An 18,017-nucleotide genomic window follows, 5' to 3' on the forward strand; every position below is an offset into this window, starting at 1 on the left:
CTGCCTCCTATCATCTCATTTGGGCTGCCCTTTTTCTCTCCTCAACAATTAAAAAACACACCCCAAAGGCTGAAGCCTCTTAATGTTGCATTTTATTATTCTTTTTTCTAAAGTCAGGGTTCCTTCCATACATTTTTATTTAATGTTTTATTTACCTGTAAGATTATAGCACTTATTTACACATAAAGAGGTTTAAAAGATAGGACTCACTGTTGCTAGGCTAACATTGAAAACTGTAACAGCTATGGTAACAATTATTGTTCCTCTACCAATTGAGTATGTAATTGAATGCTATTATGAGACTGATAGATCTGAGATGTAAAAGAAATCTCTATTACAAAATGCAAAACAAAACAAACCTTTCTATGGCATGCAGGTATATATACAGGCTGAATTAATTGCCCTTTGGGATTCTACTAATTAAAGCATGAAGTTTATTATATAAGTACTGCATCTACCAGGACTGAAGCATTTGTATTAAGCACCAGCTTTTACACCTACCTGACACCTGTGTCCATCTGTATTTAAATCAATAAATGAGATCTGTGCTGCTTCTAAGTTTCCACTACCTATCCAGATTCCTGTCTTCTTACAACTTGGATTTGTAGCAACCATGCAATCTGCTCCAAAAGGAGAGGGTACTGAGATGTATCTCATCAAGCAGACAAGTTCTGCAGAATTCAAAATATCATAAACCTGCAGAAATACCACATTAGTAGCAACAGTGAGTAATGGCTCCTTCTGAATTCCTTTATACATTAAGTTCCTTACACCACAGAATGTAAAAATTAATCGTATAGTAATAAAATGCACTGCCAATACTGCATATATTGTTTAGAAAGGCATTTAATGACACATTCATTTATGCAGCAGATCAGATGGTCTTTTCCATTAATAATGTAATTGAGAGACAGATGGAAACTTATAAACACATAATCCACAGCAAATGCCTACCTGAGCAGATGTAGGTCTTTCCTGAGGATTTTCTTTCAAACACTTCTTAATTAAATCTTCAACTTCTGGCCAGGGGGTGCAGCTATATTCTTTGACAGGATCTAGAATTTAAGTTTTTGAGTTTCAGATGAAGAAAAAGAACTACATAGACCAGTGTTCAGTATACAGTCCTCTGAGCACTAGAAGTGGTTTAGTCATGCTGGCCACATGACCCGGAAAGCTTTCTGTGGACAAACACCAGCTCTCTCGGCCTGAAAAGCCGTCCAAGGGTCCTTTACCTTTTTAATAGTAAAATCAATTGCTTTTAAATTCTTGCTTACTGCAAGAATTCCTTCAGTCAAAATGGGTTTGAAAAGAATGTCCATCTCTCCCATGTACCATATTTTTCTGTGTATAAGACGAGGTTGTGTTTCTTTTTGCTAAGTCTTGGTTCTTTCACAGAAGAGCCCAAAATTTACTCTCAGCATCAAGACACAGAGAATTAAACCAAATTACAAATTTTAAAATATTGGCCCTGACTCATGAACTCCAAGCAGTGGATGGTACACTGTTATTTAACAGTGTTATGTAACCTTGTTCTCTTCAGTGTAAATATTTGTTGCTAACACAAGTATTTCCTTAACTTTGCTTTAATGTTAAAATGGACCACCCACACCCATGCAGAATTGTGTGCACACATAATACACATAATGTCCTACATACCATCTTATATGAGGAGGACATTAAATAATGAAAAATAAACTACCAGTGAACAACCTGATTATATCAACATAACTAAGGAGGCACTGTGTATTCTGTAAACCTACACGGCAGGGGTTGAGCCAGATAATATTAGCTGCCCTGAATTTCTGTTGGTTTTAATAGAACACTGTGCACTGAATATTTGCAGTGCCTCCAGTTTCCAGGCCACTTGATATCTTTATTCCAAACCTTTCCCCTTCTGCCTTTTTGGCTTTCAGTACTGTCTACTGCTCATGCAACAACCACTGTACAGTACTGAACACTAGGAAAAGTAAACATACCTGGCAATTTTCCATGGATAGCTAAGTCATCAAATTCATTAGGAAATTTCATGCCTTCTGATATTCTCCCACCAGCTGTTAAAATGTCATACAGGAGCAAGCCAAATGAATAAACATCAGCTTGCTGATTGTAAATAACATTTCCTCTTGCAACTTCTGGCGCTCTGAAGCCTAAAAAATAATATCCAAGTCATTAATTGTTATGCTTCTTACCATGCAGTTGCTGTATTTGTTGTTTTAATTTAGAAATCTCATGTTAAGCGGCATAAGAAACTTCACACGAACACCAACTATTTTGGGCCTAAAATGAGCCAAGAGCTTTCAGAAAGCAATCATGAACGTTAATAAGAAAAACCATCTCTTACACTCAGTCCATCTCTCTTTCCACAGAAGCATAATATACAAAGGAGAATAAGAAAGTCACTGAAAGACTTTATACACAGGCTCTCATACCCAGCTGGCTATGGAGTCAACAAGCAACAACCCCAAAAAGGTAAATTGAAACCTTTGGCCACGAGAGGCTGTCCCATACTAATGCAATATGGAAATCTTATACCAAGTCAGACCATTAGTCTATCTAGCTCAGTAGTGTTTACACTGAATGGCTCTCAAGTCAGGGGATTCCCCCAGCCAAATCAGGATATGCATGGGATTAAACATGGGACCTTCTGCATGCAAAGCATATCTTTTTTCAAATTCAATAAAGATTCTGTGCCTGTTTTAAGCTGCAACCCCACCACTACTTACCCGAGAGTAAGCACCACTTAACCCAATGGAACTTATTTATGAGTAGACATGACTAGGATTGTACTCCAAGCAATCTTATTAAAATAACGCATGTTGAAACATCTTATTCTGTATCTCTGTATCCTGACATAGGATACAGAAACATATTCTGACATAGGAAAAGAAGCAATCGTGTATGTTCAAGGAAAGGATTATGAAGATGAAAAATTGCCATCACTACCTGCAGGACCCTGACAGAGTTCTAGGAAGCAGGAGGTAACCCTGTGTTCCCAAATGGAAAAGAGTAATCGTTTACTTTAAAGCCATTTCCCCTTAGGATGGGGAGAGTCAGGCTGGTCACTGGCTTTGGAAAATTTAGTTCTTCTAACTTGCATTTCTCAAATGATGTTAACCTTGTTACACTACAACAGATTCATGCGATACCTTGATTTGATTAAACATGAAGTCCTTCATACCTGGTGTGCCCTCAGACGTTTTTATCCCCATTCTACAGCAATACTGGGCGATACCATAATCGGCAATCTTTGCAATGACTGCTGAATTGGGATACAGTGTAAAGAGAAGCACATTGTGGGGCTTTAGATCACGGTAGATTATCATTGCTGAATGCAGATACCTGTAAAAAAAAATGTATTGGAAATATTGAAAATGAGAGGTAGTGCCAGTCAAGGCAGTTTCAAAACATCTACTCATAGATGTTTTGTCAGAGTGCACAACACTTCAGATTTATCAAATTTAAGAAATCCATTAGAATAAGTGAAAATTATTTAGCAGAAATAGAATATTCAGAAACATGTATTCCAATGGGGAAAAAATCCATTTTGATTTTTTTGTGCTGAAACAAACATTTAAAGATAGTTTTACCTTAAGCCATCGGCTACATGTAGAGCTATCCTGTGCTGGAGTGTTCTAGTTAGACTGGCATTGTCTTGTTGAAGCAATCGATCTAGAGACCCTTTTGGTGCTAATTCCATGACAAGCATTCGGGGACGCACTGCGGCAGCCAGCAAGAGCACTAAACTAGGGTGATGAAGATGGCAAAGCACTGCAAGTTCCTAGAAACAGTAAAATTAAAATGAAACAACAGAAGCACAAGCACTGGTTTTTCAGTGGCAGTTCTATGCTCAGGTGGGTGGGAGGTCAAATAGATTATTGGAGCCAGCTCTATCTTGTATGCACAAAGTGTCAGAAAACAATTTGGGAAGGGCTTCTAAATCTCTACCTTGCCAACATTATATGACAAGTTATTGTGTTAACTTGTAATAACTTCCCCATAAGCCAGAAACACAAATTCTTAAAAGTTAAGATAATTCAAATATTAATAGCCCCCATTTCTTTTACAAAGGAAATCCAATATGGCCAAGCACAAGCAATTAAAATATAAACATAAAAAACACAAAAATAACCCTGGGACACAAAAACCTGGGGATAACCAGTTTCCCCAACTACCAGTACTGTCTTATCTGGATTTAAATTGTTAACCCAGTCCCCCAAAGCATTCAAAAAGTGGTTCACAATATTTAGAAAGTAAGTTTTTCTTCTTTTAAGCTGCTGAAACCTTCGGAATGGGTGCTTCTCCCGAACAAGCTCTTCAAAGACTTACTTGTCTTAGAAGTCTAAGAGATGTGTGCTTATTAAAAATCTTTACAGCTGCCTCATTTCCACTGTAAAAAGCACGGTATACAGATCCAAATCCACCATCACCTTTCCCGAAAGAAAACAGAACACAATGTTAAAAATATATAAACTGTAATCCATCCCTAATTTGCCAGGGCCCGTTCTTTAAAATATACAAAAAAAATCATTTTTGTATTTTCTACAATATAGGTGCTCCCTATACTTTTCGAGAACTGGTCAATGAACAAGTTAAATTAGGCCTCATATAATTTATCAATCAATTTGCACAGTTAATCTATTTTATTCAACTCAGAATAAAATAGGATGTTAATGGATGTTAAAATGTTATGTACAAGGTTACATCAGGGTGTTCAGTGCCAATAGCCCCGCTCTCATAAAAGTTCCTGATTCAAGGAATGTATACCAATTTGGAAAATTATACAAGCTGGCAGTCTCACAGCTATAGCAACAATAATAGTTACCTAGAAGAAATTCTGGTGTTTGGCAAAATACTAGTTCCTCATTTTTCAACATTATATTTCTAGGTAAATCGGCCAGTATCAGGTCTGGAGCGATTTGGGCAATTGCAATGGTACATTTTGGCTGATCTGGATTCACCAAGAGGTCACCTATATGGATAAAGAGAAACAGAAATACAAAAGATTGAACAAAGAGATTGTCACGGTCTGGGTCGTTGGCAGCAGCAGTCCAGACCTGACACGCCGGGACCAGGGTATAAATGGTAACAATGGTAGCAGTTCAATGAAGGGTGGAAACTTGATGGAACAGAAACTGGAGGAGAAGGAACTGGAGCAAGGCCAGGAACGCTGAAGCAGGATCAGGAACTAGATCAGGAAATGAAGCAGGATCAGGAGCAAAAGCAGGAACTGGCAACAGCTGGGAATAAACCACGTTGCTGTGGCAAAGAACCAGGGGAAAATGCAGCTCCTGATCTGGCCACACCTGCCAGGCTGCACCCAACTCCCCCAAATCAAGCACAGCAAGGGCCTGGTTCTGCAACTCCTTGCTGTGCTCAGGGCCTGGCCCCTGCAAATACTCATGGTACTTCTTACAGAAATAAAACAGTGTATCCATTATTCCATGCATCACTACTCCTAATACATATTAAATTCTATGTACCTTTGAATAATAAATGCCATGTATTTAAAGTAAGGTTACCAGACGTCCCCGTTTCCCGGGGACAGTCCCCATATTTACAAATCAGTCCCCTGACAAAATCCATCTATTTAGTAGGAAGTTGAAAAGTGTCCCCGGATTCATTGAAAAAAATCTGGTAACCTTAATTTAAAGAGGTTAAATGGCAGCATTTGTTGTGAAGCATAAAACGAAAACACTGATCTGTTGTTAAAGGTCCTCTGGACAGGTTTCTGTAACTAGAAAGATCAACTCAAACTGCTTATTACCACTGTGAAACTTCTGTTATTTTGGAAGATGCAAAATCTTGGCTTATAGCTGTAGGTATACCGTATGTATTTGTGTAATGCAACACTGTACATCATGGGAGCTGAGAGCTTCTCTGCCAACAGGTATACAGTATACAGAAACCACTGAAGTGATAAATCTAATGATATCCAGAGCTGCAGTACGTATTATATTTGTACTGGCAGTTAACAGAAGCTGTTTGGAGTTTACCATCCAGGATGAAGTTGATCAGGAGTTCCTGAGTGCAGCTGATCTCAGTGGTGTTTGCATTCGGTGCTGAATTTAAATTCAGTACAAAAACGAAGTTGTGCCACTGATGGATTGGCGGCACTTGGGAGGCTCCTGAGTGGAACCAATCGCAGTGTGCCTTGTATTTGGCACCCAATGCAAGTTTTGCTTGCAGAGGAGCAATTGGGAGTGCACTGTTATGTTCACAATAGTTCTTTTGCAGCCATGGCTGCATAAACTCCATGCCTGATATCAAACAATGTCAGGCGTGGGGCATCTGGGTGGGACTTGGGGAAAACAGCCTCATGACCAAATTGGGATCCTTGGTGGTCCTAAATCATGCCTCCCAGGCTGAAGGACCCCCACCTGTGAATTAGGCTATCTGTGTTAAAAATACGAGTATATTGATGAGAACAGATATACATTTATTTGCACACTGAAAAGGTATTTTAGGACAGCTTTGTTAAAGTACTAGGATACCTTCTTCTGCTCTTTTCAGAAGCTCATCAAGTAATATTTGCTGGTGCTCCTCACCATCCTCAAAGCTATACAAAGCCCATTTTTTCAAGAGTGTTTCTCCTTCACCACAAACATCCACTTCTAACAAGCCCGGAAACCATTCTTCCATAAGAGAATCAATGTGATCAACAACTTGCCCCAAGAGGATGCAACCTGAATGAGAGTCAAGAAAATGTTATTCGGACCATGGCGTGCTACAGCTGCAAAGTGCAAACCCAACAGCATTCTCCTCCCCAAAATATTCACTCTGATATAAGTTTAACCTTTTCTGCAAGAAGGCACAGTAATTTTGAGGAAACTGTTTGGGTTGTTTTCAAAAACTGCTGATTCCACCAGGCAATAGGCTTCAGGTGACCAGTTCAGATATATGCCTTGCCTCCAATACATCCTGTTAGGACGAAGAGCTCGTTCTGCAGAGAAAGAAAAAAAGGCTTTGCAAAACTATTTTCCTGCTGTGAGTCTGCACAAGTTATTTTACAAAGCACGCCACCTCTTACCCTATGCATTGCCATGATTTTATATCACTGCATGAAAGTGTAAAGCATAAACACATAAGTAACTGCATATTTGCATGTTAGTATGGCCTCAGAACATGTATAACAACATGTATAACATCTCATGAATCAGTTGAGAAAGCTAAACTGAAATAATGAAATATTGATTCAGCAAAGACTAGGGTTCAACTATAACACAATAAAAATTAGTAAGCAAAAGAAGTAGCTCCACCAGTTATTTCAACCTTTCCTCCCCCGTGTCCACTCCAATTTGTAATTTTTTTAAATAACATACTATCAGGAATCTGATTTATACCAGTTCAGAATACTGATTTATACTGGATCAGACTACCACTTAATTCCTTATTGTTTATTCCTGACAAAGGCATTTCTGTTAAATAGAGATCCTAGGGATTGAACCTGGGGCTTTCTGTATAGGCTTACTTCCCCCTTACTAACGCCATGTTAAAATAATAGAAATCAAACAGAAAATACAAAAACCCCAACAGATTTTTTTAAAGGAAACAAAAAGAAGTCAGCAATTTCAATATTAAGAGTTCTGAGTTACTTTCAACATTGCATTGGGATACTGTCCCCTCTCCCACTCAATACTCTCTATGTTTAATAACGTTTTAGCCAAGGAGAGCAATAATGGAGCCATGTGAAAATTAATGTACCTCTTCCTGAAAGAATAAACGGCGACACTTCAAGCAACCTGTTGATTAGCCTGGACCAGAATCCCATGGGAAAGTAGGGCATTTCATACAGCCTAATGATAATTTCAGAGTTTTCACAGTGTGGTAGCTCTATCACAGGCCTATTATCTGACAAGCTGGAAGAAAAAGTAAAGTTGTTCTTAATATTTCTTATTTTATTTTTTTCCCTATAGTGACAGCAGGAGTTAGAAGTAGCCAGAATGTGCAAAGAGTCTCTTTCTCAGGTGTTCTTCATAGTTCCAATTAATGGGCAAGTCTAAAAACACCAAAGATAAAACAAGTCACGAAGCTCTAACACTACATTTCCTTAACACAGCACCTGCTTTCAAGCATTTTGTTTACCTGCTTGGAACAAGGAGCTGATCTTCTCCTAGTGGCAGTGCTATCTGAAACTTCTCCAGAAGCCTGAAGTATTTACACATGTAAACCTTAGGAAATTTGCTTTTCTTTAGCAGGAAGTTCTCTACATCGGAACGCTTTATGATTCCCTTTGGGTACTTAGGAAAGCCTTCAACCTTCACTGTCAAGATCTAGGGAAAAGAAACAAAACTCAAAGTTCTTGAAAAAAAAGTGGGGCCTGAAGCAGGAAGGCAAAAGGTCGATGTGAACTCAGTTGGTCACAAAAAAAAACCATCTGAAAACTCACCTGTGCCATGATTTTACATAGCCATTTAGGGTCCACAAAATACAAGTCGCTTAGCTGAAGTGCCGGATCTTGAAAATGGAGCAGAACACCTGGGTGAAGAGCAGCACAAATTAATATTTTAATCAACACATATTGTACTTGTAGATATTAGTGCTGCTTGGTTCTTATGGTAGGTTAGACTCAGAATGGCAGGTTAGACTCAGAGAAAAGACTCCACTGAATCTTAAAGGAAGAAGGCAATTTTGATGGAACAGTGCATTTGGATTAGGGATGGGGAAATGTGTCAGTTTGGTTTCTATTTTTTCCAATCTTATGTTCACTTCTTTACATTTCCACATCAGCTTGTGATTTTATTTTCTTCAAAGGATCTTCAATAAGATTCAACAGCATTTTAGTGCAAATTTCTCCTAATATACCCGTTTTTGCAAAACAATTTTCACTAATGCAACAATACTAATCTCAGCAGTTGTCTATTTTTTAAAGAGGAGAATGAAGACATTCTACTTCAGATCAATATCAAAACTTTTATACCTAGAAGTGTGTTGTTCTTAGCAGAAATAAATAAACAGAAAGGTACATAGTACATTTTCATAGTTCTAGTTACAGGTAGGTAGCCGCACTGGAAGGATTTTTTTTGTTTTGTTTTGAGTAAATTTTCAGTCATGGATAGATTGTTTAAAATCTTGGGGCACTACTGCACATTTCCAAGGTAAGCAAGGGGCTTCCAACCATTAAAAAATTGTCTTGAAAAAGTCTCTTGCACCAAAACTATGCTAGAGCAAAGACAGAAATATATATTGTTGCAACAAACACATTTCTACTTGCTAAAATGCAAGGAGAGGCATTTGCAGAGAAGCAGTGATGGGTGGAATCTTTACCTTTTTTCTTGCCTATCTATTCTCCCTACAAATACCTTCCTCAGGGTAGTCTCTCTCCTAGTTAAGGGAATGAGTCTACAGGAATCTAGCTATAAGAAAAAATGGAGGGGGAGGGAGGGTGGAAAGGATGCAAAAGCTAAGAACATTATTATGGTGCTGCATGTTACCTGATTCATTTAGAAAGTGAACAGCATGTGGGAGCTCATTTTCATCCAACTGCAATTGGTTTTCTTGCACCAATTCTAACAACCGCTTGTGGTCAATCACAGGAAATTCAGCTGGAACATTTTTGCATTCCCCTAAAATTCTCTTCTGAAGTTCCAAGTAGCTGTCTGGGATTAGCTGCCCAACAACGGGCTGGTCTCCAATCTGTAGAACGAACACGCTTTAGACCACGGGTGTCAAACACAAGGCCCGGGGGCCTAATCCGGCCCGCCAGACCTCGTCATGTGGCCCGCGTAGCCGCCACCGACATTAGCCGCTGACAGTAGTTCTGGAGCCTGCGATTGGCCGAGGGTCAAAACCGGGGACGGGGCTGCAGGCGGAGGCCGGGGCGCTGTATCCGTGCTGACGGCCTTGGCCAGGGAATTTCAATTTCGAATGAGGCTGAGGGAGGCGGTGGCACAGCGGCCAGACGGGGAAGTGAGATGCAGGAGGAGTAGGAGGAAGCCCGCCGAGGAGGTAGGAAAGCCCTACAGGCACCGCCGGCAAAGTTGGTGCCGGGACGGAGCAGCGCTGGAATTTTTTTTGGCGGGCTTTGCTGTTGTCTCCGAGAGTGAGTGAGGTGGCACTGGGGAGCCGCCGCCCGCCGCTTCCCTTCCTCTCCTCGGCTGCATCCGGGAGGTGGGCGAGCGAGTGGGCGAAAGGGACGCGGAGTGAGCCTGAGGGGGAAGTAGGCGAAGCACAACAGCCGCTCTCTTGATGGAGCCGGGTTTCTCTTCCCTCTTCCCCCGTTTTCTCCTCATAGACACTCGGGAGGGTGCCTGGCTTTTGCTCTGCCCCCCCACCCCCGAGCCGCCCTTTGGCTTCTCAGTTCCGGCGGAGCTGCTCCCCGGGGGGCGGCCGGGAGGGAGGCGGCGACAACGGCACGGGTTCCTGCTCTTCCCGCTCTGCCGCCTCCTCCTCTCAGCCCCTCGTGATGTAGGGCTCCAGATGGAGTCGCCTCGCGGTTTGAGTAGGTGGGAGGGGAATTTTTTTGGGGGGGGAGGTTTTCAAGCCTCCTCTGCCTGCAGTCCTGGTAGGGAGAGGCGGCGGCGAAGACGACAACAGCGCGGGTGGGGGGAAGAGCAGCTCTGAGGCGAAGATGCACGTCCGCTGAGGCTGCCGCCGCCTTCCTCCTCGGGAAATCCGCTGCCCTCCCTCAGCGCGAGGGGAAGGGACTCTGGCGCTGAGGAGGGAGGATGCAAAAGCAAAGCAGGGAGTTGGCGCTGCACCGCATGTTCCTGCCCCTCTCCAAAGCATGGGGTGGGTTGCAGCGTGTGGCATCCTGCCTAGCGGGGTTTGGGTGTGCGCAGGGCGGGAGAGGGAAGCCCTCTTTCCATCTGCAGGTTTTTAATCCCAGCAGTGGCTTTCTCCTTCCTGCCGAAGGTTTAGTTGAGCGCCCCCCCCCGGAAGCCGTCAATCCCCACCTTTTGTTCAAATTTCCCTCGTTTACATCTCCTCCCACACACGCGCCACGACGCAGGAATGTGATCCGCGTGGGGGCGGGAATGAGCTTACATTATTACAAAAAACAGTAATAATTGAATGCAATGACAATAATTTATGATAATAAAGAGTGGACACATAGTCCTACAGACACAACCGGCCCTTTGAGTGTGACCAAACTGCTGATGCGGCCCCCGATGAATTTGAGTTTGACACCCCTGCTTTAGACCTTTTTAATGAATTCTTTAGTGATGGGTCAAACCTCCCTACTCAGGTTTGGAAAACTAAACGATTTATCCTAAGACTTGGGGGACAGTTTGGTCAAGTCTGAGCCCATGTCTAGGCTAAACTGGACCCCATCACAACCATGATGTCATGGGAAATGGAACTCCAAATCCTGACTGGCCGGCCTCCACTCTGCCCATTCAGGAGCCTGGGCAGCTGCTGTGGTGGAAGAAGGAGGGAAGTTTTTCACTCCCTGCTCTTGTGCCCTGTTAAAGCAGGGGGTGGTTTTCCCAATGCTACCTACCTCAGCAGTGCTGGGTCAGTCAAAGTAGTGTGCTAAAACAGTGGAGGAATGAAACCTCCTTCTATTATTCCACAGCCAAAACATATTGTCCTTCTGCTAGCAGGTGAAGACAGTTTTATTCCAACAGGCCATTTGGAACTGACAGCTTTTAAGCAGAGGGCTTTTAATAGTGCTGTGCTATTTTTATTACCAGTATTTTAACAGATTTGTTTTCATATTGTTTAAATTCTATTAGAATTTGATTACTTTTAAACTATTGTCTTTTTTATCTTTTTACCTTTTTGTATTTTTTCATGTTAATTTGTGCAAGCCACCTTGAGTCCCACTCTGGGAAAAAGGCAAGCAAAAACAACTACAACAAATCTTAACAGAAAACAAGAGAGGGTGTTTTAAGACATAGAAATTTAACAATGTATAAATCCATGTGATTTATCTCTACTGCTCTGACAGACAATTCACATGCACAATACTTGGCTCCTAGTTCCAAATCTCTTCTCCCTTCTCCTGATGATTAGATTTATGCCCCACACCTTCCAACAAAGGAGCCCAACGGTGGCTTTCCTGGGATACTTTGCATTACAGTATTTACAATTTCTCTGAAGCCTTTACAGTTACTGTCTATGCAATGAGAATAACTTATGAACTACTTTTTGTTGTAAGGTTATGAGATAAGGATTGGTAAAAATTTTTTTGCACATTAAGGAGACATCACACTGCAGATTGTGTAGTAGTTCCGATTAATGGCACCATAAGCTTTGATACAACTGTGCAAGCCTTAAAGAACAAAGTGCTACAGTAAACTTTCCTGCATGTGAACGTGAATGTGTATCTATATGAATGGCATGGCTTACTTTGAAATTCAGACTCTCCTCTATTATAGTTTTTCTAAGTTTGATCATAGCATCAGACTCTTCAGTAGCATTCACAAAATGGTAATCTCGGATTGCTGGAAATCCCCTCTGATTCATCAGTTCCTTGGTAATTTTGCTGACACAAGTTCTACGCTGTTTGTCATTAGAAATGTCTAAATGAGTACCAATGAGAATCACAGGTGAAGAGGAAGCTCGGGCCTGTAAAGAACATATAATCACAGTGCATGATTAAGATTCTCATCCAGTACAAAATATACAGCTTTTAGGATGGTTTTGCCCCTACACTTTGGAGTAAATTTCCCATAAAGTGCATCACATATAGTTTAGATATTCAACAGTCAATGCACCACTTCAAGGTTTGTTCTAGGTTTATGGTTTCTCTGAACTGAGGCAAACTATGAGCCCAGGATTGGACATAATGCCAAACCAAATGAAGACTTAGCCTCAGGTAGATTAGGAGAAGAGCACTGTGCAACCATGAACTTTGGTCTGGAATCTTGACTGTTTGAGCTAAATCATGGTTTGGCTTAGCATTACATGCAAACTGGGAAACTATGTAATGTTATATGCAGACTTCAAAAACGAATATAGAAAATTTCTCCATCTATGATCTTACATAACATTTTATGAGCATAGCACAAAACATGTTATTGTTACTATATCTATTAAATCTATAATTTAATAAACTCTAAAGAAAATATGAAGAAAAAACAACAATATCTAAGACAGGCCAATAACACTGTCAGGAAAAGCCTGAGCAAACAAATGTGTTTTCAACAAACTTTGGAACCACCTTACTGGGGATACCTCCAGTATGATAAAGTTACAGTACCTTGATATTAAACAGCCACGGCTTCATAGCATCCACTTCAGCCTCTCCTTTGCTAAGGTCATAAACAGTAAGGTATAGAGCTCTCTGGGTCATAAAGTGAGGGTGAGCACTGTAGAATTCCTCCTGGCCTAAATAACAACATCATTTTTGTGTGTGTTATGCGCTTGCTTTTTCTCTCTCCTCTAGGTCACAAAAAACCACAATAACATTCCTATACTGTAATCTGCACAACCTCCAATTCTTACAGAAAAAACCCAGAGTTCAAATCTTTTTAGGCTAAGAAAAAAATAACATTGCACAGCTTGAGAGGCACCTTGTTCTGAAAAGCTCCCCCCCCACACACCAGGAGAGTCCAAATTAGGTAACCACACTCCCAGGAATCCTGAAATTTGGAAGCAGTATTCATATTCTTATGCTTGACAGGATCCAGAGAAGAGTTCCAGTTTCTTTCTTCTCTGCAACAATTTCCACTGCTTTTAATATTGGAAGGATATTATACGTTTTGCAGCAAAACTAACTAAAGGGAAAGGTCCAGAGAGTGGCAACCCCAGAACAGGCTTTTCTGCAGTGGCTTCCTGTTTGTGGAATGCTCTCCCCAGGGAGGCTTGCCTGGTGCCTTCATTAGGTGCCAGGTGAAAACATTCCTTTTCTCTCAGACCTTTGAACAATCTAAGGCCTTTTAAACTATGTGTGTGTGTGTCCAGGGGTGAGGGAGGTATTTTTTTGTTTTTTATTGTGCTATTTATTGTGTTTTTATACTGTAAACAACCCTGTGATCCTTGAATGAAGGGTGGTAAATAAATTGAATAAATAAATAAATAAGCAGGCTGCAGGTTGTGCACAGAGTTCTCTTGCGTCTCTATGCTTAAGTCTTTGAAACCTAGCAATTATCTCTATTTCTATGACTACTAAACCAGACCGAACACCTTACCTATCAAGCCTGACAACACACTTTCATTGCGTATGTTCAATGACCACTTGCATTTTCATACTGCTAAAAAGTTATGAGCCACCCAATATTAACTATGTAACCTAAAATTGTTTTGATGAATCATTGCAAGCTGTTAACTTTCATAGGCTGCCTTGTGCATAGGTCTGAACCAAGTAGACTAAGGCTATGCAATTATTAACCTACATAAAATATAGGAAACAACAACTATGCCATTTGGGACTACACAACTGGACCTTAAAAAAACATGTAATGGGGGCACAACTGATAAGGAAGTAGCTGTGATTCCATTTCCCCACTGTGCATAAGCCAAGCTTGATGTTAAATGTAAATATGACAAGATACCTCCAAAATCCCAGACACTTAATACAAGCTCTTTCTTTGTTTTACTCTTCACTGTAACCCTCCAGTCAATCACATCAATGCCAACTGTCGCATTCGAAATTTCAATGTCTTGTCGCTTGCATTTCATTAATTGTTGTAACAGTGTAGTTTTACCGCTGCCTGTATTGCCAACTATCATGAGCTTCATCCGGTTATAAGGGACAGCTTTCTTTAAACGCTGTTGAAGAAACCTTGAGTAAGGGAAGGAACCTTTGTAAGAAAATTGTAATAATAATAATAAAAAACTCCTTCATATATACAGTAAAGATATATGAACCAGGCAGACCAAGTTAGATATTGCAAAACATTAATGTTAGCATTATGTATAGTTTATTGCTATGAGAAGGAGGCAGGAAAGTCCCAGGCTGGTGTACTCCTTCACTCCCCATCAGAACAGCAGGAGGTTGTGACCAAAAGTTTTCATTTCCGACCAACCACAGCGTAGTGTTTTGTTTGAACGTGGACAACCTGTGGCTAATCTTACCTATAGTTAGTTGAAAAAAGCCAACTTCAAACTAATGGATTCAAGTTACAAGAAAGGAGATTCTGACTAAACATCAGGAATGACTTTCTGAGAGTAAAAGCTCTTTGATAGTGGAACAGTTTCCCTCAGAAAGTTGTGGACTCTCCTTCCTTGGAAAATTTTAGGCAGAGGTTGGATGGCCATCTGTCATGTATGATCTAGTTGAGACTCCTGCATTGTCCCGAGGGGTTGGAGTTGATGACACTCAGGGTCCCAACTCTACAATTCTGTGATTCTATGGCTTGTTTCAATTAACCATTAGTTAAGACTAATTACTTTACGTTACATTACATTACAGCTCAGTTCAGTTATTTCTTTAAAGCCAGTGACCATCATGGGGGTGGGGAGAGCATCAGAAAGCCCATGGTCCCACTTAGTTTTACTTATGTAAAAATTTGTCCTCATTTTTTTCAAGGTCCAATTGCATACAGATTTGTTTTGCAGCTTGGCAGTTTTACCTGTTAAGGCAGATCCTGTTGATACCACCAAATTCTAAAACAGTAACAAAAAAGCAGCCAAATTTATTCTTACAAATTTGCCACTTCAGCCTCCTGTTTTGAACAATTTGTCCATTTTTAAAACATATAAATTAAATTAACTTGATACTGTTGGTATTGTTTTGCTTTGTCTTGTTTTTGCTTTTAAACAGTCAATACATACCCACCCATAAGAATGTTGAGATAACTAACCTTATAATGTCCCTCGCTTTCCATCCCACATACTTGAAGTCAAAGCTAAGATTTAAGCCTTCCAAAGGAAGGTCCCATATTCTGGATAACTTTCCCATTTCATCAGGAAAGCTTCTTAATTCTGGATTGTAACTTACATCAAAAGATGTTAAGTTTTCAAGGAACCCAATTTGAGGAGGAATCTAGAGAGGGAGAGGAAGCATATTAACAAAAATCCTTTTGGGGGGGAGGGATAGAGTATTTATCTGTGCAAGATCAAGCATGTCAACAGCTAAAATGAACAAATCATAATTAATATAGAAAATCCCTTGTTTCATTTACTATTATCTATTTCACCCAGGGCTGTGGGTTAAACCACTGAGCCTAGGGCTTGCCGATCAGAAGGTCGGCGGTTCGAATCCCCGCGACGGGGCGAGCTTCCGTTGCTCAGTCCCAGCTCCTGCCAACCTAGCAGCTCGAAAGCACGTCAAAGTGCAAGTAGATAAATAGGTACTCCTCCAAGCGGGAAGGTAAATGGTGTTTCCGTGCGCTGCTCTGGCTCGTCAGAAGCAGCTTTGTCATGCTGGCCACATGACCTGGAAGCTGTACGCCAGCTCCTTCGGCCAATAATGCGAGATGAGCACCGCAACCCCAGAGTCGGTCACGATTGGACCTAATGGTCAGGGGTCCCTTTATTTCACCCAGTGTTCTACAATATCTGCAATGTAGACAACGTATTTTATCTACAGCGGATAGCTCGCAATTTGGAACAAATGATTAATTTAGAATAAATCATTTTTCTCCAGTAGCAATGCATCCTTCTACAGCAATGCTATATTACTCCTTTGCAAAACTGATTTTAGGCATTTTGATACCCTTGGAGAGCTGTTTAAAAATGGTGTTCTGTTTCTCCTCAGACATCACCCTACAGATCCTAGACCTAGTGACTCATTCTTAGTGATCCTTCTGAAAATATTTATGGACCAAAGAAATATGAATCAAAATTGCACTCCTCACCATTTGAGGATCTTTGAGCAGGTGTCCCTCTCCTTCCCACTTCTTAAGAGTCTCACCAAACTGATTGTGTTCTCTGGCTTGCTAAGCTTAAGCAGAGCTTTCTATAACTCTTTTCTCATAACTAGGCGAGTAAACAGACGCCTTCTAGGACAACTACAGGGTCTTATTAGTGCGCCACTGCCCACCCACCACACACAGCTGTTGGCATAATGAAATACAGCCCGATCCTCTTTAAACTGTTTTTGGGAACTCTTTTGCCTGTTGCTTCAGTCTTCATTGCATACTTATAGTATCAAGTTTATGGCTCTTCTTTTGTCTTCTTGTGGTTATTTAACAGCACAATGTGACATTGGGTTCTGTGGCAGAAGTGCTACCCTATGTAGTTGTTTAGTGATAAGGCCACCTTGCTACTCAGGCATCCAAAGAAATTGGTGTTGAAAGAGTAATTTTGAAAGTAAAGCAACAACGGCAAGAAATCACAGGAAAAACCTTGTCCCTATCAAACAGTTTTTTTTTTATAGAACTGTGTTGTGGTGAAGTAAGAATATCATTCTCAAGAGCAACCACCCTATTAATAGTGAAGCTCACAGCTTACCTCTTTTAAGTTGTTGTGGGAGAGGTGAAGCTTTTCAAGCCGAGACCACAAGAAAGCTTTTGCATTCAGATCCAGGATGCTTATTTGATTATGATTAAACAGCAACTCCCTTAAATTAGACGTTTTCCAATGAAATGGCCCAGGCAGAGTTGTAATCTTATTGTTGCTTAAATCCACTGATCTCAGACTAAAAAGAAAATGAGGAATATGCAAACTTGTTATGAGAGGATTATTTCAAAGAACTAAACATTTTTTTAAAAAAAATTTATCCTCGAACAGGCATATTTATTTTGCCCACCGTGTTGAAGATTAAGCCAATGGATGTCTGTTTATCTCTGTTTCTATACTAATAAGGCCTAAGTGGCATCTGTTAGAACACTCATTGTCATCTCGATCAGATAGATGGACTAGGACTGCTTTGATCCTTGGACATTCTTAAACTAAGAAAGTCATAGGAGAGTCTATGAAAGACTTAATATAGCCGAACTATGACAGAGTTGCTGGACATTCAGCTTCAAGAAAGAGACAGAAAATGCAGTTTTTAAGCAACATACATGCCAAGTCTTTTGAATACAGACAGTTGGATTTCCCAAGTCTATGCATAGGTAGAAGCTGGATGACTGTGGGACAGAGTTTGACTTGGCAGACCACCTTACATTCTCCCAAAAGGGCTTTGCCCCTAAGGAAGCAATGCTAATTAATAGCTACAGTGTAACCAATATGCTGGTGACCCCCCA

General features: G+C 40.7%; 1 protein-coding gene across 5 annotated transcripts in view; it reads right to left on the bottom strand.

Annotated features, from left to right (window-relative positions):
• LRRK2 (leucine rich repeat kinase 2) overlaps positions 1-18,017 on the bottom strand; it is an 80,869-nt gene that overhangs the window by 10,750 nt on the left and 52,102 nt on the right. For all 5 annotated transcript variants that reach the window (XM_035126473.3, XM_088676688.1, XM_088676690.1 and 2 more), the window contains 18 exons: positions 17,281-17,467; positions 15,690-15,871; positions 14,439-14,668; positions 13,145-13,272; positions 12,292-12,510; positions 9,432-9,633; positions 8,387-8,475; positions 8,083-8,270; positions 7,702-7,856; positions 6,794-6,940; positions 6,492-6,683; positions 4,823-4,969; positions 4,327-4,427; positions 3,588-3,778; positions 3,179-3,339; positions 1,977-2,147; positions 955-1,055; positions 502-696 (listed from right to left, as the gene is read on the bottom strand). In XM_035126473.3, coding sequence (XP_034982364.3) covers positions 502-696; positions 955-1,055; positions 1,977-2,147; positions 3,179-3,339; positions 3,588-3,778; positions 4,327-4,427; positions 4,823-4,969; positions 6,492-6,683; positions 6,794-6,940; positions 7,702-7,856; positions 8,083-8,270; positions 8,387-8,475; positions 9,432-9,633; positions 12,292-12,510; positions 13,145-13,272; positions 14,439-14,668; positions 15,690-15,871; positions 17,281-17,467 — 2,986 coding nt within the window. The remainder of the gene's footprint in view (positions 1-501; positions 697-954; positions 1,056-1,976; positions 2,148-3,178; positions 3,340-3,587; positions 3,779-4,326; positions 4,428-4,822; positions 4,970-6,491; positions 6,684-6,793; positions 6,941-7,701; positions 7,857-8,082; positions 8,271-8,386; positions 8,476-9,431; positions 9,634-12,291; positions 12,511-13,144; positions 13,273-14,438; positions 14,669-15,689; positions 15,872-17,280; positions 17,468-18,017) is intronic.

The sequence above is a fragment of the Zootoca vivipara genome, chromosome 9 (genome assembly GCF_965207765.1).
Source record: "Zootoca vivipara chromosome 9, rZooViv2.hap1.1, whole genome shotgun sequence".
NCBI classification, from domain to species: Eukaryota; Metazoa; Chordata; class Lepidosauria; order Squamata; family Lacertidae; genus Zootoca; species Zootoca vivipara.